General features: G+C 41.0%; 1 protein-coding gene across 8 annotated transcripts in view; it reads right to left on the bottom strand.

Annotated features, from left to right (window-relative positions):
• The window catches only part of PARD3B (par-3 family cell polarity regulator beta), a 1,151,792-nt gene that overhangs the window by 72,659 nt on the left and 1,054,261 nt on the right, over positions 1 to 24,872 (bottom strand). For all 8 annotated transcript variants that reach the window (XM_051849249.2, XM_070070340.1, XM_051849247.2 and 5 more), the window contains one exon: positions 7,611 to 7,690. In XM_051849249.2, the coding sequence (XP_051705209.2) occupies positions 7,611 to 7,690 (80 nt within the window). The remainder of the gene's footprint in view (positions 1 to 7,610; positions 7,691 to 24,872) is intronic.

Below are 24,872 nucleotides of genomic sequence, written 5' to 3' on the forward strand. Positions count from 1 at the left end.
GATCATGTTAGGTTGCTCTTGATCATCTGGACTACTGGTCTTTCCCTAGAGTGGCCTAATCCTTGAGCTTCCGTTAGTACCCGCAGGGTATCTCCACGCAGGTGATGGCTGTCTCCTTCTCTACACCATGGAGCTTACGACTCAACAAAATCTACAGCTGAGCTGATACATTCATGAGAATACAGAGGGGAAGGAAAGCAACTACCACTGGGATAGGCACAAGAGCCCCCCAAGAAACCATTGAGAATGAATTGTGGTCTGTGGTCCTGCCTCATTACAGAAAAGAATGCTTCTTCTCCTAGATGGAATAATAAGGAGTGAAATGTCAGACTCTCATTGCAGGTTTTACTTACATTTTAGTATTTAATATTAATACCAGCAGTATATGGAAGCCCTAATACAGTCCTCAATTTGCAGATTAGAAAACAGAGTGACGAGACCAAGATGGCAGAATAGGGAGGGAGCTTACTGCTCGAGTCTAGGGGAAGATAGTTAAAAAAAAATAGTGGAGAGAGTACAATCTCAGGGAGCAGCTAGGGAGAAAATGGCAGAGGAAACTCCACATGAATTACAGGGACAATGTGGATCTACGTGGAAGGTGTGATGTGCACAACTCAGGACTCCAGCAGCCGAGAGCCTCAGCACCGGCTTTGGAGAGTGCAATGAGACCAGACTGCAGCAGCCGAAGCCACTGGCAATAAAGCTGCAGGAAGAGCCTGGTGTGAGTCAGGCTTGGATCCCTATGGGGGAAGTATACCTGGCAGTCTAGAGGGAAAAAAGGGGGCACGTTTCTCTCTCCCTGAACACCCAGGACCAGCATCCTGCAACTAGTCAAGAGGGGATGGGTTCCGTTTTGGACATACAGAACAGCTGTGCCAGCTTGAGTCCTCATGCCCAGCAATCAGCCAAGAGGAGGTGCTTGATTCTAGCTGGGTGTTCATGACTGTGGGAGCCTTGTGTGCTGGGATTGTGAAAACACTGTGGCTGTGTGTGAGGGTGCAGTGTGTGGCTGGGTCTTTGGGCAGTCCCTTTGGGCAGCTCCACACACTCGGGGCTCCCTGATTCCCTGGTGAGGGTCATTGCTACAGGATCTGTGCTCACACTGAGGACTGCATGGAACCTTTGTGTAGTTCTTGTGACAGCGCAGATGAGTATTGTACCCACGGGGCCTAGCACCCAGGCATCAGTCTCCTTGGAGGAGAGGAGATAAGCTTGAGACTATGTCAACAGAGCAGATTAAACCTCCTCTTTGATTCAAAAAAAAAAAAAAGATTTCCCGTGCCCAATTTGGGTGTCACCTTGGACATTTTCCTTACCCTGGAGTACTGAACAGAGCTTCCTGGCCACACCCAGCATACACCTTAGGGTATTCACTGAAAGAGCAGACATTCCAGTAAGCCACAGAGGCATAGTCCAAAGATAAAAGCCATCACAAGGCAAAAACAAAAAACAAAAAACAAAAAACAAAAAAACCAACAAGTATCTCCACAAATGCCTAAAAATAAATACAGAAACTCAAAAAAAAAAAAAAAAAAGAATAAGGAAAACAACATGATGCCTCCAAAAGAATATAACAATGCTTCAATACTAGAATGTGAAAATGAAGAGGCTGAAGAAATGCTGGGATCAGAATTCAAAAAATTTATCGTAAGATGACTTAGAAGTAATCAGAAGCAAACTCATGAATTAAAGAAATCATACATGATATGACTGAAAATTTTTCCCATGAAATTGAGATTTTAAAAAGAAATCAAAATGAAATATTGGAAATGAAAAATTCAATAGATCAATAAAAAATGCAGTGGAAAGCCTTAACAACAGCCTCAGTGAGGCAGAAGAAACAATACCCAAGTGAGAAGACAAATCTCTGGAAATTTTATAGTCAGACCAAATGCAAGAAGAAGAAATTAGAAAACTAAAAAACTGTTGGAGATTTATGGGATATTATCAAATGACCATATATACAGGTCTTAGGAGTTCCTGTAGGTGTGGAAAAAGAGAATAGATTATATGACACTTTTAGAGAAATAATTACAGAAAACTCCCTTAATTTGGAGAAAGAAAGCAACATCCAAGTATAGGAAGCACATAGAACTCCTAACAGACATGACCAGAAAAGATCTTCCACATGACACATTGTAGCCAAACTCTCTACCATAAAACAAAATATTCTAAAATGTGCACAAGAGAAACCCAATATTACTTTCAGAGGATTTCCAATTAGTCACAGCTGACTTTTAATCATAAACCCATAGGCTACAAGGGAATGGCAAGATACAGTCCAAGTCTTAATAGAAAAAAACTGTTAACCCAGAATACTGTACCCTGCAAAGCTCTGATTTATGAATTAAGGTGAAATAAAGACCTTCCATGACAAATGGAAATTGAAAGAATTTGTCACCACTCCTCCAGCCTTACAAAAGATGCTTAAGGATGTGACACACACAGAAACACGGTCATCACTATGAAAGAAGATGAAGGCAGAAAATCTCCCAATAAAAGTACAAAAGAAATACAAAGTAAACAATAGGATTATTTATGGGAAAATGGCAGGGCCAAGTTATTTATCAATAGTTAACTTGATGTAAATGGCCTCAACTCTCCAGTTAAAAGATACAAACTGGCTGAATGGATTAAAAAACAAAACCCATCTATTTGCTACCTACAAGAAACACATCTCACCAACAAAGATACACATAGACTGAAAGTTAGAGGATGGAGAAGATATTCCATGCTAACAAAAACCAAAAAATAACTGGTGTGGCCATCCTAATATCAGACAAAATAGACTTGAACACAAAGAAGGGCACTATACAATGATTAAGGCATTAATTCAACAGGAAGATATGACTATAATAAATGTATATGCACCTAATAACAGGGCACCTGGCTGTTTAAAAGAAATGTTAATGGATCTAAAGGGAGACACAGAGTCGCATACAATAGTAATGGAGGACTTCAACACTCTACTTTCAGCAATGGACAGATCAACCATTCAGCAAATCAGCAAGGAAATGACAGAGTTAATTGACACTATAGATGAAATGGACCTAACAGATATCTGCAGAACTTTTCATCTTATGGTTGCAGAATACACATACTTCTCACAAGTGCCTGGAACTTTCTCTAGGCTAGACCACAGGCTTGGCCATAAAGCAAGTCTCCAGCAGATTCAAAAAATTGAAATCATACTATGCATCATCTCTGACCACAATGAATCAAGCTGAAAATCAACAACTCAAGAATATCTAGAACATATCCAAACACATGGAACCTGAACAACATACTCCTGAATGAATAGTGGATCATAGAAGAAATCAAAAGAGAAATAAAAAAAATTGTTGAACAGTTTTTTTTCATACTATTTGTTGAACTCTTTGCTTACTATAGAGTTAATCTGTGTATAAAATTGATTGAAAATAGATCTTAGTAAGAAATAATGGGAATAGGAAAGGGAGAACTAAGAAGGGTGGGACTGTGAGTAGGAGGGTGGGTAGGGTGGGAAGAATCATTATGTTCCTGAAATTGTATTTATGAAATGCATGAAGTTTGTATTCCTTACATAAAAGGTTTCTAGGGGAAAAAGAGCATAAATATCATTGTAAAAATTGAGGGAATAGGAGAGGAAGGAGGTGGAAGGGTAGGAGTGGGGGTGGGAGGAAAGTTGGGGTGGGAGGTATCATTATGTTCCTAAATCTGTATACATGAAATTATATACCTTAAATAAAATCATAATAAAAAAAGGGGAAAAAAAGAAAACACAGCCTGGAGCAATTAGGTTATTTGCCAATACCACATCAGTGATGAAGGCGGGGTTCTGGTTGTAGCCAGAGCCAAGTCCAGGCCCTCACTGGGTCCTGTCTGGACGTGTGTGTGTGTGAGTCAAGACACCACAGTGTTAGCTGCAGGGCACAGATGTTGGGGGCTGCTGAAGGATGCCTCGGGGTCATCAAGGCAATAAAGTGGAGTCATCTCCAGAGAGTGGGCTTAGTCATCTCCATGGAGCTTAACAGGAGTGCCACGGTAGGAGTGTCAGGGGGAGCTTACCAATGTATAAAAGAAATCCTGGACAGCAGTAAGGGCCCAGCCGGGGCTGCACAGCGTGTCTTGCAGTGGAGCCAATGAGCGCAATTTTATGGTTTCTCCAGTGACCACTGACCGCCAAGGTCCAAAGGGCCAGGGACAAGAGATGCAGGGCTTTTTTTTTTTTCTCCCTCCCTAAGACTGTACACTTGATTACAAGCCCGGAAGAGCAACATCCTGTGCCGATGCACTGAACCATCTGCAGAGAGGGGGATAATGGGGTCCTATGGGGCCAGGGATGGGCCAGGTGGGAATGATGGAGGCTTGAGATGGGAAAGCAGAGAGTTAGCTGCCGAAGGGGCTGCCTGCGAGGAGGCCTGTAAAACCAGAATGGGGCCCGGGAGAATTGAAAGGGGCTGGCAGGCTGGAGTGCAAAAGAAGCTGTTTGCAAAAATACATCCTTTGATGTTCCCACATTCTAGCAGCCTAGGAAACAACCACTTCCCTACTTACCTAGGGTGAGTAAGAACTGGTGTCAGGTGAGAATAAGGGAAAGCTGATTTCGTTCTGTTTACTCCTAAAGAAAACTGGGGGTTGGGTAGGCTGGGAAAACATTGGCCCTGGTAAAGGCCTGGTGTTTGCTAATGAGGTTGTATTACAACCGCACTCTGCTTTCCAAAACAGCACCCTCAGGAGAAAAGAAATAAAGTCATTTTTCTTTGGAGGCAGAAGATTTAACATTGCTTAACAGCAACACTTAACATTGCTTAGCCCTTAGCCTCAGGCAACCTCTGAACTACCAATGGTGGGAACTGTCCTGTGCTGGCCTAGGATCCGGGTCTATTTTGTGAAGTATCACTCGGAGTGGCGGCAGGCTGCATGGCTGTGCTCTGAAGAGCACAGAGCTACATGAAAGCATAGGAGGGAGCCCCTGTCTAGGGCTTCTTGCCTACTGTGTGCATGGTAAGGCATTTGGTTTCTGATGATGGCTCCACATTTGGAAGACAAATCACCTTTAGAGAGCTTACCTTTAAAACTCCTGGCATGTGCTCCAGACACAAGGAAGAGACCTTATCAGTCAGACCAGATTAAGTCCTCCAGAAGGCTGGCCACTGACTTCCTATAGATAGCATTATTCTGATTTTTAATTAAAAATTTAACTCCATAAATATTTCAAGGCCCCCCTGCCACTGTGACAAAGAGGGATCCGGTGCCTACAGAGATGTGTGTGCCTCATTCGCTTGGCAAAGGGGGAAAGCAGTGAAGCTGGTGTGATTCAATTAAATGGACAGTCAACTCTCCCCCGGGAGGGGCGGGGGAGGAAGGAGCACACCAGGGTAAATGTCACTGACACTCAGAGCTGACCCCGCACACCTGCTCCGAAGCTGGCAGTGTGGGACCTCTGCAGCCAGATTCGCTTCGGTCGGCATGGAGCCCGCCTCTCCCATGGACCGGAGCACAGAGCATGGGAGGCAGCTTTATACCTCCCCTTGGGAGGCTGAGACGGAGACCCGGCTTGGAGCTCCCCAACTAAAAACCAGCGCCTGGGATTTCTCCAGCATCTGAACCCAATTTTTCTCTCCCCCATGGCTACTTCTGCTGCCAGGTCACTATAAAGTTCTGTTTGCACGTGCAACCAAGCCTTCCTACCACCCTGTTCAGGAACGAGGGGACGCCCAGTCTACGATGTTTGCCTTTCGACGGCTATGTTTCCAGGGCTGGCAGGATCTGGTTAATTCATGTGTTCTGATGATGGCTCCAGAGCCACAAACAGCATAAATGTAGTGCTGTTGTCATAAAATTTGCTTGGCAGTGTTTATTCCTAAAATAGACTTGTTTAGAGTCAGCCATGATAGAGCATTTCAGGGCTTATAAATGGAATGGAAATAGGAGCTGGACACTCAGAGAATTTCAGGGATTCAGAGGATAAATAGTAATAACTACTAATATAAGCGTTTGTTTCCACTATCATAAAAGGCTCCTTTGCTTGCCTCTTTTACTAAACGAGAGAGACCGGAGGATGGTCAGGGTTGTGTCTCCAGTCTCCACCTTCTCAGGGCCCAACACAGAGTAGGTAATTACTGTCTCTATGGGGATGAATGGATGAGGAAATTAGAACTTTAAATGTTATTTTCTGTGCTTTTGATTCGTGCAGAAGAAAAATCTATTTCTACATTCTGAGTGCAAGTTGGCCAGAAAGACATGAAACTGTTTCCAGTTTTCCTTTCTCCCCCTTCTCAGAAGAACATACTTTCCATCTGCCTTAACCACAATTTCCATACACTTCGACGGTGAAAGCCGGAAATCTTGTATTTAAAATAAATTTTGGAAACTACTTCCATTTCTCAAACAAAGACAAAATACCAGGCCAGTGAAAAACAGGGACAGGAATAAAATAACAGATGAGGGAAAAACGTCGAGACAACATTAGGAAGAAGAAAGAAAAGAGGAAGAGAAACTAAATACAGTGGCAAAGAAGCTTTTTTACATACTGCGCTTGGGATAGCCTGCCTAATCAGAGTTAAAAATTGGTTCTCCAGTAGATTTGAGATCTTATTACTTTGGAGAAGCCACATGCTATTTGTAAGAGCAGATGGTCACCTAGCTATGCATGTTGTAACATTCGGGATGTTATTTTTGTAAATTCACCCACAAAAGTATAACCAACACAAAACTCAAAACAGCAACTCTCTCTCTCTCTCTCTGAGTTAGCACTTTTCACAGCTTAGCTTCCACGGTGAACATGCTTTCTGTGGGGTCCTCTCCTCACCCTTTTACAAGGCGATACTCAGAAATGCTTCAGAGTTTTCTGGCTGGCATTAACCTTTCTTTGTTTCCTTTTTGAACTCACTAATTCTCACACTCTCAACTCCTCCAGCTGCCATAGTGGGTGGACTGTCTGCGCTTCTGGAATGGTTTCCTCTTTGTCCTGGGCTCCTGATAGCAGACTAAAATTACTCCTCATCTCACAGATAAAGAGTGCAAACCTTTGAGAGCTGCATCTCATTTGCAGGGGTGTCCAGTTACAGCATCAATGGATCGTGCCAGGCCAGAATCACCAAGTGAACCTTTCCCACGCAGTTCTTGCCTTCCCCTGCTGTATCTGTGTCTCTCAGCAATATTTGCTTATTGCCTTCAGGGCTCGGTCAGATTCTAAATCAAGCACCAACACCTTCCCAGGTTCCTGTTTCTCCCCTGCTTTTTAACACGCCAAGGTTAAGGCTGGCCTGCCCTTTCTCATGGGCAACTCCTTGGACAGAGGATTTACTACTTTATCATCTCTAAGCTTGATGCAGGGATGTTCAATACCATTTTTATAGCAATGGCTTAAGATTTCCATTCAGTATCCAATATTCTTGCTGACATGTTCAATTGCAATGATATACTATTTTCTCCCTTTAAAAATAAGCCACAAGTGTTTCAATTATTAGCACAGTTGTGAGGATGGCACGGGGGCTGCAGCAGACGGCTGCAATGCAGAATTGTAACACATTCCCTATCTCAAAGGCAGATTTCTATTTCATGGAGACTTCTCTAAAGACTCGCTTTGCAGGTGAGCTGCTGATGGGAGCCCGTCGGCGGCCTACCTGGGTAAGGATGCATACTGCCTCTCCATCCCATCAAAGCGGAGGCTGTGGGCGTTCCCCTCTGGACCCTTTCCAGGCACCTGTGGAGAGAAAAAGATGGAGAGATGACGATCTATTATACACCCCGGTCACTGACAATGCAGCTGAAAATTATAATCAGTGCACAAATGCTACTCCTGCCTGCCAAAAATCAACAAGGAAAATCAAGCAGAACCTCGGTGTCGCTATAGGAATTGATGATGGAGCCACAAATGTGGCATTTAACCACAAAGTCACATCTTTCCTAAAAGGTCATTGTCATCCTTCCTGTCTCCAGGATAGGGATTTTCTCTAAGCTGTAAGACCATATATATTTTCTTTTAAAAAATATACTTCCAGTTTTAGAATGGCTTTAAATTCATGAAAAAATGGAACAGTCCCTATGACTACCATCTTACTATCTCATGGTACAGTTTTTGCAATAAGTGAATCAATATTGACACATGATTGCTCACTGAAGTCTGTAGTTTATTCATAGTGCTACCTAACATCTTTCTCTGTTTCTACAGTCCTGTCCAGGACACCGTATTAGTCAGCCATTGTGCCACCATATGCTCCCTTTGGCGGTGACAAGGATCAAATTTTAGAAGCACTTTTTTTTTTTTTTTTTGGACAGGCAGAGTGGACAGTGAGAGAGAGAGACAGAGAGAAAGATTTTCCTTTGGCTGTTGGTTCACCCCCCAATGGCTGCTGCGGCCGGCGCACCATGCTGATCCGAAGCCAGGAGCCAGGTGCTTCTCCTCGTCTCCATGCTGGTGCAGGGTCCAAGGACCTGGCCATCATCCACTGCACTCCTGGGCCACAGCAGAGAGCTGGACTGGAAGAGGAGCAACCGGGACAGAATCCGGCACCCCAACCAGGACTAGAACCCGGGGTGCCGGCACCACAGGAGGATTAGCCTAGTGAGCTGCGGCGCCGGCCTAGAAGCACTTTTTCTATGAAAACTTCTTCATTAACAGGGGTTGGTTACAACCAACTATCTACTCCACAGTATCTGTGATTCCTCCCCTTACCACTTTGAACTTCACTTAGTTTTCCCCAACAGAAAAGGATACATAGAAGTGAGGGTGTGTGTGTTTTACCTAGGGTTATTTTTTATTATCATCATTTTTTAATCCTTTCTATGTACTTCCTGTGTTCACCTCTAGGGGATCCTTTTCCATCAACCTCTGAAATCCTGAAGGGCTGTTTTGGCCCCAGTAAGTTCTCAGTAGAGTGTTCTTTTCTTTTAGAAAGACCTTGTTCTCATCCATTTAATTCTCATCCATCTGTATCTATCACACCCACCAAACACAGAATGAATACATAACAGGTATGTAAAAATACTTGCTCGCTTATCAATTCCTCATTGTTCCCATCAACACATGTGGTATTATGGACCAGTCACATGCTTGCTTTTGTACTGGGGCAGTCTGCACACATTGGGCATGGAATTGATAAATAGAAAACCTGGATTATTCTAATTGGCTGGGGATGAGGGGAGTTTGCTAGTAAACATAAATTAACAGTGTCAAAGGTCAGTAGGGAAAGATTTTTCTAGACAGTACTCTGCAACCTGGAAGTTTTTCTCTTCTGACCAAAAATCCCAGCTCTCCATAAAACTATCATCCCAGCTTGTGTATGGTGTGTGTATGTCTGTGTGTGAATGAGGTCAGAGGTTAGGGAGAGACATTGCAAAACAAGAATACACATGCATTTAGAATAAGAAAGACTATCCTTGGTGTCTAATTATTGCAGGACACTATTTGGAGTATGTCTTACAAAATCTCTTCATATTTCAGCAACACATAAAACAGGAGTAGCTGGAGATTTTAGGAGGACAAATGTCCACTACATTACCTCCATAAGGAGGAACAGTACACATACATTGACAGCAACACAGATAGAGATGGAAAATTCTCTCCATTAGGATAAAAGTCTGGATTTTAAACCACTGTCCTTTCACCAAAGACCAGTGGCAGTGATGGTGACAGATGGGATAAATAAATAGCAGAGAAAAAGGAGTGAAGGGTGGAAGTGTTGTCTTCAGCCACTCTAAGGTAAGTTTTTAAACTTTGTTGATGGAGGAAGAATTCAGGTGAATGTGAGAACTACACAGAAGATTAGTAATTGTGGTTGTTGGTAAAATACCATATCTAGGTGTCCCTAGTGTGGCTTAAGCCATTTAGAAGTCATTTTTTCCTTGTGGTCACAAAGCTCCAAGTTAATTCTTCGAGCACTGCTATCCAGAACTGGCCTGGCCTAATGACCATGGCCGTCAGTATTCTGGTGCCTGCAGGTGCAGCACTCCACGGCTGTTGCTGTTCTAGTGAGTTACCTACGTGCATATTAGCATATTGTGTGAAATGAACGATCATCCTGTCCTCAAGGAACTTTATGTCTTATTAGGAAAACAAGCATTAGAAATTAAATACATAAATAATGATGTAGGACAATGTAAGATCAAGTACCATTCAGGATGTTACCAACAGTAGCACACACGAGGCCTGCAGCTGTGAGCAAACATTTCATAGGAGAAGCAGAACTTGGGCCAGCCTTCAAAAGAGAGGCAGTATACTTCAACAAATGGAATTAGAAGGTTAGATTATTTTTATGCAAAAAGAATTGAAATCTACACATACATAGTGTCTTCAAAAATTTATGAAAAATGTATATTATGAACAAACGTGCGTATAAAGTTTTCTGCATGAAATAAACTTGTAATTCCATCTTTCCACCAATGTTTTGAAATTCCCTCATGACATTTGTATGCTTTTCTTTTAATATTAAAACATTAGTGACAAAGCCACTGATTACTGAGCATCTACTATATCCCAATGCCATGTCAGACACTGTATTCAAAGCAATGAAGCAGTTCAGCCACTATTTCTCGAGGAGACAGGCCTGCAAACAATTATAGTGCAATGAGATCACTAGTGGAGTAGAAGTCGAAGGAAGCACGCAGCACCTGGGAGAGTTGAAGACAGCATCATTTGGGTGTTGAAGTTTCGCCTCAAAGTTGAATATGAATGAGGAGGAGTTTTTCAAGTGAGAAGCATGTAGGAATAAGGAGCAGGCATTCTAAGTAGAGGGAACAAAAGTGGAACACCAAGGAGGCATAAAAAATTAGTGTAGGTACCTACCCTGTGGCTGACTACAAATGTATTAAAGACTACGTCTTTAAAGCAGTTTTAGGCTTACAACAAAGTTGAGGGGAAGGCACAAAGATTGTCCATATATTCCATGCTTCGATGAATATATAGCATATCCCCATTATTAACATCCCCCAGCAGGGTGGTACAATTATTACAATTAATAGACCTATACTGACACATACTAATCACCCACATTCCATAATTCACACTAGGGTTTTGTCTTGGTGTTATGTGTTTCATGGGTTTGGACAAATATATCTGCTATTATAGTATCAATTCATCCCCCACCCCAAAATCCTCTGTGTTCTTTCTTCTTATCCCAAACTCCTGGAAACCACTGATCTTTTTACTGTCTGCAGAATTCTAGCTTGTAGGGACCAGTGTTGTGGTCCATCAGGTAAAGCCACCTGTGATGCCAGCATTCCATATTGTATGCCAGTTAGATTCTCTGCTAATGAACTTGGGACAGTAGCAGAAGATGGTCCAAGTGCTTGGACCCCTGTCACCTATGTAGGAGATCCAAATGGAGTTCTGGGATCTTGACTTCTGCTATTGTGGCCATTTGCGGAGTGAACCAGTAGGTGGAAGATCTCTGTCTCCCTTTCTATCTCTGTAACTCTACCTTTCAAATAAATAAATAAATCTTAAAAGAGTTCTATCTTGTAGAATATCATGTTGATGGAACCATATAGTATGTAGTCTTATTTAACTTAGTAATCTGCAGCAAAGTTTCCTTCATGACTTTTCATTGGCTTGATATTCTATTTTTTTGGGCTATTCCAGTATCTGGATTACTGCCTTTTATTTATCCATTTTTCTAGTAAAAGACCTTGGCTGTTTCCAAGTTTTGTCAATTGTGATTAAAACTAATATAAACATCTGTGTGCAGGTTGTTGTAAGACATACATTTTCAACTCTTTTGGCTTAATACCAAGGACTGTGATTGCTAGATTACCTGGTAAGCATATGTTTAGTTTTGTAAGAAACTGCCAAACTGCTTTCCAAAGTGGCTATTCCACTTCTCATTTCTATCATCAATGAATGAGGGTTCCTGTTGCTCCACTTCCTCATCAGCATTTGGTGGTGTTCAGAGTTCTGGATTCTGTCTATTCCAACAGATGTACAGTGATATCTCATTGTTGTTTTAATTCACATTTCTCTGATGACATATAACATAAAAGTGTTTGCTTTTTTTTGGCATCAGAATATCTTTGGAGACATGTCTAGTAAGGTCTTTGGCTCATTTTTTTCATCATTTTTTTTTTCCTCATCAGATATGTCTTTGAAAAATTTTCTCCCTGTAGATGGCTTCTCTTTCCGTTCTTTTGATAGTGTCTTTCACAGAGAAGAACATTTTATTTTAATGAAGTCCAGCTTATCAATTATTTCTTTCTTGAATCATGCCTTTGCATAATATTTTTAAAAATATTATTACCAAGCCCTAGATTTCTCTCCTACCTTATTTCTAGCAGTTGTATTTTCCTAAAGATTATTCTTGGCATTGTGTAGAGGTTCCAGTGAGGTCTGAATCAAAGATCATAAAGGCCTAAATGAGATGATTTTCCAAAGGATGCAGACAGGAGAATGACTGAAGGATGCTAAAGAGGTGGGAACCATAATATTGACTGGATTGAAGAGAAGGGTGTGTCTAGAATATTGTCCAAGTTTGTAAACTTAGCAATGAGATGGGCTACACTAAAGGAAGAAACCATTTGGGAGTAGGAGGTGGGAACATTTAGACACATTTAGCTTGATCAGGGCTATACAATGGAGATGTCTTAAGGATAGTTGAATATAAAGTCTTTGGTTTGGCACTGTGGCACAGTGGGTTAACGCCCTGGCCTGAAGTGCCGGCATCCTATATGGGTGCGGGTTCTAGTCTCGGCTGCTCCACTTTCCATCCAGCTCTCTGCTATGGCCTGGGTAAGTAGCAGAAGATGGGCCAGTTCCTTGGGTCCCTGCACCTGTGTGGGAGACCTGGAAGAAGCTCCTGGCTTCGGATCGGCGCAGCTCTGGTTGTTGCAGCCAATTGGGGAGTGAACCATCAGATGGAAGACCTCTTTCTCTCTCTCTCTTCTCTCTGTGTAACTCTGACTTTCAAATAAATAAATAAAAATCTTTAAATAAAAAAAGAATATAAAGTCTTGCAACTCTGAAGTGTGGACTAGAGATGTAGAATTAGGAAACATTCAGCATATATATGGTAGCTGAAATCAAGGAAAAAGAAAGCCAAGGAAAAGTCTGTAAAGATGCAATAGAAGAAAAGACATGCAACAAGAAGATAGAATACTGCTAATATTCTAAGGAACATTATCAATCATGGGGCAGGCAAAAAAAAAAAAAGTTGAAGAAGTTTCAGAAACAAACAACTGTTGGTCAAGAAGAGACCAGGAGAGGAAAGAATTACTACAGAAAGGAGGCAGTGGGTAATAGTGTCACAAGTAGTCAAGAGCTTTAGCAAGACAAGGGCTGTCCTGTATGTGGTGTGTTGGAACATGTTACCCAACCTTCCCTTCTTGTAGACTGTCACCCTGAACTGCACAGCATGGAAAGCTACAAACTGTCTTTCCCAGAATTCCCTTGCAGCCAATGTACTGGCTGTGATTTAAGTTAGGCCACAACATTTGAGAACTGGAATTGAGGCAGAGGGTTCATTTTCACTGTTTAGCCTGGGAAGAGTCTCTAAAAGTAGGCTTGGTTTTCCTGTGGTAGCTTTAGCAATGAACCATCAGTAGTTTCTGGGGTGCAGTGTAACTTTTATAGTTGACTTTGGAGTTGGAAGCAGAAGTGGCTTCCTGATTTTGGCACCTTCTTAACCATGGCAGCTCCTAATGTAGGCATTTTATGGCTCTGGAGCCCAAAGCTTCCTGTACAGAAGTGGCAACAGCTTCCTTGGGAGCTTGGTCCTATAGTGTGTCTTGGAAAATCAGTCTTGAATGCTTATCCAAGGACTTGTTTCTTTAACTTTCCTTATGGTTCTATAAAGTGTCATACTACAGCATAAATTTGTTCATGTTTAAATTAGCTAGAATAGTATTGCTCTGTGCAGCTGAAGAGTAACATCTATGAAAGTATGTGCTGGAACTGCAATAAGATGGTGACTTGTACTCATTGAGAGTGATTTTAGTGGATCAATGAAGAGAGAGAGAGAGAACCATAATGTATAGTATTGAAAACATTTACAGCCTTGTAATAAATAACTACTGGTTGTACTGTCTTATGATTTCATGCTTATGAAGTAGAATTAATATTTTCAAGTAAATCAGCATTTGTTTCTCTCTCTGGGGCATCATACTAAGTATTATCTGTAACACATGGAGATGGGAAGTCATGTCCCTCAGGGACAAATCGCTAGTGGAAATCACGGGAATAAATTTGTGTTCCATTATTTAAAAAATATGCTTGACTGTTTTTTTTTCTTCCTAAATGATTACTGTGGAAAACCACCCAAGAAAGACCTCTATAACACTGATAAATGAATAATATATCCATAGCCATATTTTAATGGTATACAGAGCTTTTTCCTCATTCATTTATTGGTATTTTTATGCTGTAAGATACTTTTCAAAAACATGAGTTTTAAAGGATATCTATCCCATTGGATAGGTAAGTCATAATTTATCTAATCTCCTGCCATTTGATCAAATTTTCATATCCCAATTAGAAATCGTGGCAATATGGGTTAGTGGGTTGGGCACAAACATTCCCACACTCAGTCGTAAATGGAGGGTAGGAGATTGGAGATAGAGAGCTGCCAAAGAGAAGCTAATTATGAGAAGTTGTAGCTAAGTCCTTAGGAAGTCAGGCCACTTGAGAAGGGAGTGAGGGGAGGAAAAACAGGCTCAGACATTTACACATGCTCATTTCTCATTTTGCTCTGTGCTCAACAAGATTCCAAAATGTTCCTGCCTGAAGAACTCCTTATTAGGTAATTTCCCTCATCACAGAAAAATAAGGTCAGCGGCTTCAATCCAATTAATTTTTTAAAAGCCCTTTATCTTACTTGGGATCATGCAAGCTTTTTTTTTTTTAAGTGTAATGACCTAAATATAGGTCTGATGGAAACAATCTTGACTTAAGCCATAACAGAAACTTAGCCTTTTACACAACAGTGTAACATTAGAATGTATGACTGGACTCTGAGCCTATTTATCTTTCTCTTACTGACAGGGCTCAGGAAGTACAACTTCAGAGAGCTCATTTAAAACGATTTGAAGAGCTCATACCTTGGTGTGCCTTGCACGTGGTGGCCCTCTTTGGCAGGACTGTGACAGCCTGTGACAAGGACTTGGTGTTTGGGAAGAATGCTGAATTAAGATGCTTCTAGACCGTGAGAGTTCTCCTGATTTCACTCACTCAATGCCTGTTGCAGCTAGGGGTGAAGAACCTTGTTAAAATACAGCTAGGAGTCTTCTCTACAAATGCAAGGAGCTGGCCACTTACATATAGGACTTCTTAAATTAGTAAGTATTTTCCTGGCATTGCTCGAGTCAGCAGTTTTATAAAGCAATGTTCTAAAGGGGCCACTGCCTCTCCCCCTTTTTATTCACTTTGCAGATTAACAGGAGAAGGGTAGATAAACTGCCCTTTGAAACATTTCAAAACAATTTCATAAAATTTTTTAAAAAGCCACATCAGATTTTCTGGAAGTATCTATGATGAAAATGGAAATAATTCAAAATTAACATGTTTTCTAGCTTCTACAAGTTGGGATACATTTTTTTTCCATGTTGTAATTTATGTCCTATAAGCCAATTTCCCCATGAAATTTAAAAGCCGCTGAGATGCAAAGGCCGTGCAAAGTTCCAATACAGCTTATTCAACTCCATATAACGTCCTCAGCTACAAATACGTCTTACCCAGATCCATTACCAAAAAAATGAGCTCCAGGCAGCCAGACACATCGTAACACTAAGATGCAAAGTATAAAAATTGAGATGCCATTTTAGGAAATGAGCCTTTCACTTTCAGTTGGTATCACGACAGATAGTTTCCCAGCAATGTTTCACATTTCTTTCAGTTCCACTGCTCTTACCTAGTTAAAGGTTGGGCTGTAAGATGTTGAAAGGAATCCACAAAACAAAAACTCTGAAACTTGACTCTGAGCATCTCCTTGCATGAAGATATTCTGCTAAAATGCTACATGTTTGGAGGGAAATAAGGGCAATATTTAGAAGAAGCAGCAGCTTACCAAAATAGGTTGCTTAATTATTTCTCTTTGATAATGACATTATGCCTGAGCTGCATGCTTACACATGTGCTATCCAGAGAGGCAAAAGAACCCGCATTAGTTCAAACTATTATTTCTGAAGTGTTTGTTTTCTCTAATTTGATTTCAGTAATTTTGTCAAATAACTGGGTATTCAGCTCATAGACTAGCCTAGAACATCTGCTAGTTTAGAAAATACAGCAAATAAAATATTTAAAAAATAACTCTTGGGTAATCTAGTAACTGTTTTGTTGCTGTATTTTACTGCCTTATAAAATATCACAGTTAAAACAAATATCCCTGAGACAGGCATTTGGCCTAGCAAATAAGACACCGGTACAAACATCCATATCTCATGTCAGTGTACTGGGTTCAATTCCTGACTCCAGCTCTTAGCTCTGGCTCCTGACTCTGGCTTCGTGCTAATGGAGGGCCTTAGAAGAAGCAGGGATGGCTCAGGTAACAGGGTTCCTGCTCCCACGTGAGACATCTGGATTGTATTCCACTTGCAGCTTTGACCTTGGCCCAGCCCTACCTGTTGCCAGCATTTGGGGAGTTAACCTGTAGATGAGAATTCCCTCTCTCTGTCTCTTCCTCTCTCTGCCTCCCAAAACAAAACAAAAACAATCTGGAAATCCTTGAGATTTCTTCTTTTACCTATTTATGAAAGCTATTTAATGTATAATTTCCACATTTATGTTGGCCACTTCTACTTCATTAATACACCTCATTAAAACAGGAATTATATGTATGTACAAAACTTTATAGTTGAATTATAAAGACAGAAAATCCATCTACAACATTATGAAATTATAAAGAATATGTTTGGATTTAGGTGTCAAATCTTATGCTAGTACCATCCGAGTACTAGCTATATGTACATTGGGCCAGGGCATCTTAATAACCTGAATTATCCCTGTGATGATTGTCTTCACATAAAATAAAATCAGACATCTCCTGCCAGCTCTGTTTGTTTCTGGGCCTAAGATACAGTTACCATAGAAACTATGATTGTGGATACAATTTTACAAATTTGGCTCCATCTATCAGATGCACTTTGTGTGTGTGCATGTGTGTGAGTGTATTGTGCATGTGTGGGTATATGCCTTGCCAGTAAGCTTGAAGAGCAAACTCTGGCTCTACATCTTTAATTAAAGAACCAGATACCATTTTTCATTTCCTTTCCCCCATCTGTCTACCTACAAATAGAGATATGCAACACTAGCTAAAACGTAAACTGATGCATGAGAAAAGACAAAGGCAAATGAAAAGATGAATAATAAAAGATATTAGGGAAAGCATATCCTAAGAAATCTGTCTGTCATTTGTCCTGTATCCTCCGGGAGTGGAGTCAGAAGAATCTGGTGGAGTTTCATTTGTTGACACCAATCAATCACTAGCTAGCTGTATCAGGTACTTAGTTTTTGCTTTCTAAATGTTTCTTGGATGTTTGATGTGAGTCATTTATTCCTCAATGTTTTATTTGATTATTTGTGGCAATATTCTCATTTCCCCCAATTTCTCATTTATTTATTTGAAAGGTAGAGTTAGAGAGAGAGAGGGAGAGGAGACAGATCTTCCTTCCCCTGGGTACTCGTCAAATGGCTGCAATGGCCGTGCCTGGGCGAGGGTGAAGCTACCTCTGGGTCTCCCACATGGGCACTGGGGCCCAAGCACTTGGGCCATCCTCTGCTGCTTTCCCAGGTGCATTAGCAGGGAGCTGGATGGGAAGTGAAGCAGCCAGTTCTCGAACTGGTGCCCATATGAGATGCAGGAATCACAGGCAACAGCCTTGCATGCTACGTATGGCAATATTCTTTACTCATCCCCAAATAAACATAGTAGACCCTCAAAATATGCCAAAACCTAAAATTATATCATAGTCTATTTCCATGCATTCATAGCAGTCTTTTCAGATGACAGGCCCTACAAAGGATATTTAAACTCTGTAGCATATTTGAGATATACTTTCCTTTATGAAGACAAAACATCAAATGTATGTAAAATTTTTAGCTTCCAATAATCTTTTTTTCTATTTCAGTCAGTGGGCAAGTTTTGGTCACTTTCTTTTCCAGTTTCTAGAAAGGAAGGACTCAGGAACATGGTATAATTGGTATGGTGAGTCACAATCAATGTTGTGATTTTCATTGTAGCCTCCTTTCACACTTGAGGAAATGAGAGTTCAGAGGTAGTGAAGTGGCTTGCCTCATTCATACAGTGGCAAAGCCATGATTTGAACCGAGATCCACCTGACCCCAAGGCAACACTTCTCCTCCTCCTTATGCTGCCTCATATGTTGGTAGTGACCACTACGGATGCTGCTGTTCTATACCCTTGATGAAGAACTGAGACATAAGATCTCAAAGTTCAAGTAACCCTACAGTGGCAACAGAACAGAGTATGTGAAATTGAGACTATCATAAGCACCCTGAATGTGTTTATGGTCATTATGGCCATGTCACTGAACTCTAATGCCCTAGCAATATTTGTTTTTGTAGCTGTAGACGTGTGTGTGTGTGTGTGTATGTGTGTGTGTGTGACTTTTTGGTGTAGAAAACATAATTTCTAATAAACATCCTGTTTTATATAAAAGAGCCTGGATTATGCATATTTTTCAGTTATTCATACAGGTGTCCGTCAGTTAATGTGGTTTACACAAGACTCCAGACTGTAAGCTTTATGACTTCAGGACAATGAATTCTTTTTGCACCATTGCATTCTTAAGGCCTGGCATATCATTTTGTTCATTAATATTTATTGAGTCAATGAAATAGGATTCTCAAACATCTATTCAGTGGAAGTTAACAGAAAGAATTAAACAGATTACTTAATAGCCAGCTAGGTTTTTGAAACAAATCTGTTAGATAATAGAAAACATTAAACATTTTTAAGGGAATTTTACCCTTATGACAACTGTCTTATAGCTATGTCTTATAAATAATACCACTTTTGTTTACATGGTCCCTTTTTCATATCCTTTAAAAATAAAACAAAGGCCAGCATTGTGGCTTAGTGGGTTAAGCTGCCACACGTGATGCCAGCATCTAAGATGGGCACTGGTTTGAGTCCCAGGCTGCTCTACTTCTGATCCAGCTCCCTGCTAATGTACCTGGGAAAGCAGCAAAGATGGCCCAATTCCTTCAGCAACTGTGCCCACTTGGGAGACCCAGAAAAAGTTCCAGGCTCTTAGCTCCAGCCTGGCCCAGACCTGGCTATTGTGGCCATTTGGGGAACGAACCAGAGGATGGAAGATCTCTCTACGTAACTCTGCCTTTCTAATAAATAAGTAAATCTTTAAAAAAAATCTATAAACTCTTCTACAACTAGATTTAAACTTAGATCTGCAGTATAAAGTTGAAACCATTAGAAACTTTAATTTTGTAATTGCTTAGGGTAAGGGAAGATTCACATAAGTTCAAAACAATAGACTAATAGGGAAACCTTATCTGATAGGATGAGTTACTGAACACATTGGACATAATTGCTGTTGATCTCAATATACAGTACTACTTGTATCTAATTCACAAAGTTTTCTTACCATTAATTCTGGAATCAGATAGGAATTTTCTTCAAAATTACATTAAACAAATTATTTTGTGACTGCCTATTGTAGCAGTGCAGTTCAAAATCTAGGAAGATCCATCAAGGCAAGATGAGGACAGAGGCAGAACTATAAAGATTAAATTCTGAAAACTGACATTCTTGTGTCAAAATCTGCTTTGAAAACCACACACAGCCAGCGCCGCGGCTCACTAGGCTAATCCTCTGCCTTGTGGCGCCGGCACACCGGGTTCTAGTCCCGGTCGGGGCACCGGATTCTGTCCCGGTTGCCCCTCTTCCAGGCCAGCTCTCTGCTGTGGCCAGGGAGTGCAGTGGAGGATGGCCCAAGTGCTTGGGCCCTGCACACGCATGGGAGACCAGGAGAAGCACCTGGCTCCTGCCATCGGATCAGCGTGGTGCACCGGCCCCGGCGGCCATTGAAGGGTGAACCAATGGCAAAGGAAGACCTTTCTCTCTGTCTCTGTCTCTCTCTCACTGTCCACTCTGCCTGTCAAACACACACACACATACACACACTTCAATAGTTACCTACAAACTTGCAAATCTATTTCATCTATGGCTGCTATATTCAAGGCCTTTAGTAACCTATAGCAACCTAACTTTCCAGCTTTATCATGCCCCTGTCATATTTACTCAACAATCTGGTCTCAGGGGACTTGGTGGATCTTGAACATGCACTTTAGTGACTATGGCAGGATGCCCATGTCCTTAGTTTTGGTCACTCTTGCGTGGTCAGGTTAGTGCCATAAACATGGCAAGGGCTCAGTGGGTGCAGACTGAGAGAATGAGCGAGGCAATGAATGTTGCTCCAATTGGTTGCATTTATTGTTGTGAAAGGATACAAACAGGCAGAACAAGTAGTGCGCAAGAACAACAGATTCAATAAGAGCTGGTGCCAGCATTCCCAAGCTGATAACCAGAGAAGGGAGTCTGGCAAAGGCAATGGAGACAGGGAAAGAGAAGAAAACCCAAGAAACAGAGAAAAGTTGCAGAAGAATGGGAACTGTGGAAACAAGCTAGGTTACCACATTCTTTTCTAAATCTTTGTAGATAGGTAATTACTCATGTCCTGAATTTCTCTCATTAGTCAGATTCTTGGATCAATCAGAGGACTCTATTCTTCCACCGGCTGATGAACATAGACCTTGTTCTTCTCATGAGATGTATATGTAGTATATTATAAAGTCTGTAAAATGTGATTATTTTAAGTCAACATTTAAAGTTAAATTTGATATAATCATTTAATTGGGCATTGATTCATCTACACAGAACTCATTACTGAATTCTTCAATTTCACCAACATAATTTCCTTCCAAATGATCTTTTATCTAGATGCTGGAGTCCAAGTGCTATGAAAAACTTGCCAAAATAAAAAGCTTTTAGATTTCTAATGCTGGCTGGACACAAACCCGTGAAGATTGTTGAAGAATAATGCATGCTTGCCAACTGCCAGATACAACTGCTTTTCGCATAATTAATGTCATTCTTGCTGCTCGAGTACCATTTCCATCCTCTAATAATTTCCATTAATAGAGGAAGTTTCTGCAATAATTTTTGCATCCTGCAAAACTGCCGTGGCTTCTAGACACCTTTTAATCAAAATAAATCAAAATAATTCCAATGGGTGAAGGAGGGGGATGGTGAGAGATATTACTGTACTCCTGAGTTACATTTGCTTTGTCATTGTATTAAATCTCCAAAAACTATTCGAAGGGCTCATCCTGTTGACTGTCATTATGCCAGTTAGAACTTAGCACTTTAATTTCAACTGCACTAATCATACACATTTATAAGAAGAGTATATAAAATGAAGTATGCTGGACAATTCATCTACCAAAAATCTATAAAGACAATATTTTTGAAATAACAAGAACAAAAGATGAGCAGATTTACATATAAGTTCAGGCCCTGTGAAATATGACAATTGTAAAATAGTTTAACCCCCATCTGCCAGGAAGAAGTGACAGACTCACTGTAAATCACAACCTCAAACCTGCCTATTCTCTCTGATTTTATGATGTTGCAAAATCAAGAACTCTGATTTGGATATAAAATGATATAAATATACAAAAAAGCAACAATAATAAAAATCTGCAAAACTTTCTCACATGAGCCAAGGAATGGTAGCAGCATCTTTGTGCAGCCATGGAAGAGGACAACATGCCCATGGTTAACCCATTATGTCCCACTGTACTATCTATAGGATATCCATGAAGACTTGAATTAAGCAATATACCGCATAGGGTAACTTTGAAATAAGCCACATGTTGCTGAAATAATCACAGAATTGAAAACTTGGGACTTCATGGGTTTCTGGGAACTCTCTCTTAGACTTCTGCTACAAGCTGACTACTGGTACCAAGATAGGGAAAGTTTGGATATACAAGGATCACAGCTGAGGATCTTTCCCACTCTGTTCCAGAGTTGCTTTTGAAGTAGTGAAAGTCTACATCAAAGTCTCATTTTCCTTTGCTTAAATTGCTTTGAAACAACTTCACCTGAATCACGTCTAACTGTAATTGGCCTGCTCTGTGAAGCCCACTGAGTGGAGATCTGACGATGCCACTGAAGCAGGAAATGCTTGCTCTGCGCAATGGCCTGGAAGAGGAGCTGAGGGTCAGGCTTGGGGACTGTACTCAGTGATCTGATGAAAACTTAACAAGCAGGTACCTAAGTCGCTGAGGAAATTAGAAGAAACAAAACTCTGTGTGGGTTTAAATAGTCTATGTTTAAAAATGCAGCTGCTCATGAATTGTGACTTCTGTGCTGCTACTTACAGGAAGCCCAGCAGGCACTGAATGAAACCTGGCTTAGGGACTTGGATGCTGATGGACACTTGGCCGTGGGCTTGGTGGAGCTGTGCATACAACTACTCTAGAGGGTGACCCTTAAGAGATCAATTCCAATGTTCAGTTGTCCTGTTTTTAAAATGTTCTGTCTAGTTCCTACATATACAATAAATCATATATCACCAGATCATCAGAAAGGATTTTGCATTGATTAGGGTATGTTTCCATATACCATCTGTTTCAATCCATACTGCTACCTGACCAGCAGAAAGGCAGGTGTTGTAAATTTCTTGTATGACCATTTTATTCAGGAGAGAAGCATGGCAGGGAAGGTAAGTGAGTCAGTCCCAAAGTGTGTCATCATTGCTAATACATGTCTGACTCCAGCAATAATTGATTCTAACTAGAAACTGCACAGAATTTCTAACTGCACAACAGGCTGTGGGCGTAGGCCCACCTGTAGCAGGGTGTGGAGATTAGGGGCAATTATTGCAGAACATATTTGGTTTGAATTCTAGCTCCACCACTTACTGTGTGACTGTGCAAATTCACTTTTGAGCATCATTTTTTCTCAGCTGCAAAATAAGACTAATAATAGTACCTACCTCACACAGTGATTGTGAGAATTAAATGATATGATGCATGTAAACCATATTACATGTCACACACAGAGAGTCTACTTAATAATGAACTATGTTCAATAAATCTTAGTTCTGGCTGTTAGCGCTGCTGTTATATTGAACCTGAGCTACTTTCTTGGCAAGGAAAACACCAGGAACGAATTTCTTCCCGGTCCTCTAGGATTCATTTCCATGAACCTCTGGCCAGTGTTGGCTAAGATACAAACCTAATGGAAGCTTCTTCAGTGACACTGTTCAAACAGTACTGGGAAAGACAATAAGGAGGAAGAGAAAGAAGAGACAGATAGGGACAGAGGAAAGAGAGAACATTTATTTCCTCTTATAAAGGAGTCTCCTTTTTGTACATTGTGTATGCAGGATGACTGGCTGCAATGACACCTTTAAAAGGATGTGTGTGTGTGTTTAGATGCATATACACATCAACATATAACCACCTTACTGCTCTACACAGGGACATCAAGGCTTCGGATAAAGTCTAAATTCTTGTATGTGACATCCATGCCTTTCAGAATCTATGGTCGTCGTCATCCTCCTCCTCCTCCTCCTCATCTTCCCAGCCCCATTTCCTGCTGCTTCCTTTCTGTGTGCCCTGCATGTGCCCTACTCAAGTACTGGTCCTTCCTTGGCCCCACGCCCTTGTACCATTCCTTGCCTTTTCCCACGCATTTCTCCTTCCCCTTCCATCTCTCTACCAGGCCCTCTAGGAAGTCCTTCAGATGGAGAAATTCACTTCCTATTTTCTGAGAGCTCAGAGTATATCCACCTCCATCAACAGACCCAATCATTCTGCTAGATGGCCTGCCATAGTCCATTGATGGGTTTTTCCAAGTAAGTACAATCTGCAGGTTTAGTCCTGAATTATGGTGGACGGTCCATTTATTGTCTCCAAGTCTGAAAGTCTCCTCAGTATCTGTGTGCAGAGAGATGCCTGTCCAGGGACAGTTCTTCTAAAAAAGCAAAGAGGCACTTTGAGGGAAAGCATTTGAGGGGAAGAGGCAGGAGGAACACAGGAAAAGGGAGAAGAAACCACATGCAACATGATTCTCTAAGCAAAGAAGTGACACTTCGGTTTTGGCAGCTGGGCAATGGAAATAGTGGTTGAGTGCTGTTTAGATGATCTCCCATATATAAGGAGAAAAATGTTTATCTACTTAATCTAAGGGTCTATCTACTATGCCCTAGTAGAGTGAGTGTTGAACAGAAATTGACACCTATTTGTTATTTGGTACTGCTCTGCACTGTTTTACTGGGCTCAGTTGGAGAACTGTGAAGTAGCTTACAAACATTAGCCTAATACCCCTAACTCATCAATGTAATGGAATTAAGAAAAGTGAAAATTTAGGATGAATATTGCAAAGAACTTCTTATGATATAATCCATTAGGATGAAGGATAATTTCCCAAGGGGAGTTGATTTGTGTGTTAGAAAACGTGTACACCCATTTATAATGTATTTGTGACAGATATAATGCCTTTTCCGTCTATAAATCAGATTTACCTTCTGTTAGAAACCCAAGAGTCATTCCTACTGAAGGCTATTCTCCTGGGCGCTGACCTGCAAGGATTTAAAATCCAGAGGGCCCAATTACTAAAAATCTTCCATCCTGTAATTGGGTTTTTGCATGGAAAATAACAACAGTATTAGTCCAAGGAAGTAGAGAGAGACAGATCTCCTGGATCTCTCCATTGGCCCAACATAGTCAAGTAAGAGATGGGTCTCTCTGAACATTTTTCCCAAGGGCCATGTGAAACTCACTTTTACCTTATAGACAGCAAAACTGCATGAATTACACTAGCAATCCACAAGTGACTCAATGACAAGATGAAGACCATCCGATTTAAACTTACAAGGTTCACAGGGGAAAATACTACTTTTGGGTTGAGGGTCAT

This window comes from Oryctolagus cuniculus, chromosome 3, assembly GCF_964237555.1.
Source record: "Oryctolagus cuniculus chromosome 3, mOryCun1.1, whole genome shotgun sequence".
Classification (NCBI taxonomy): Eukaryota; Metazoa; Chordata; class Mammalia; order Lagomorpha; family Leporidae; genus Oryctolagus; species Oryctolagus cuniculus.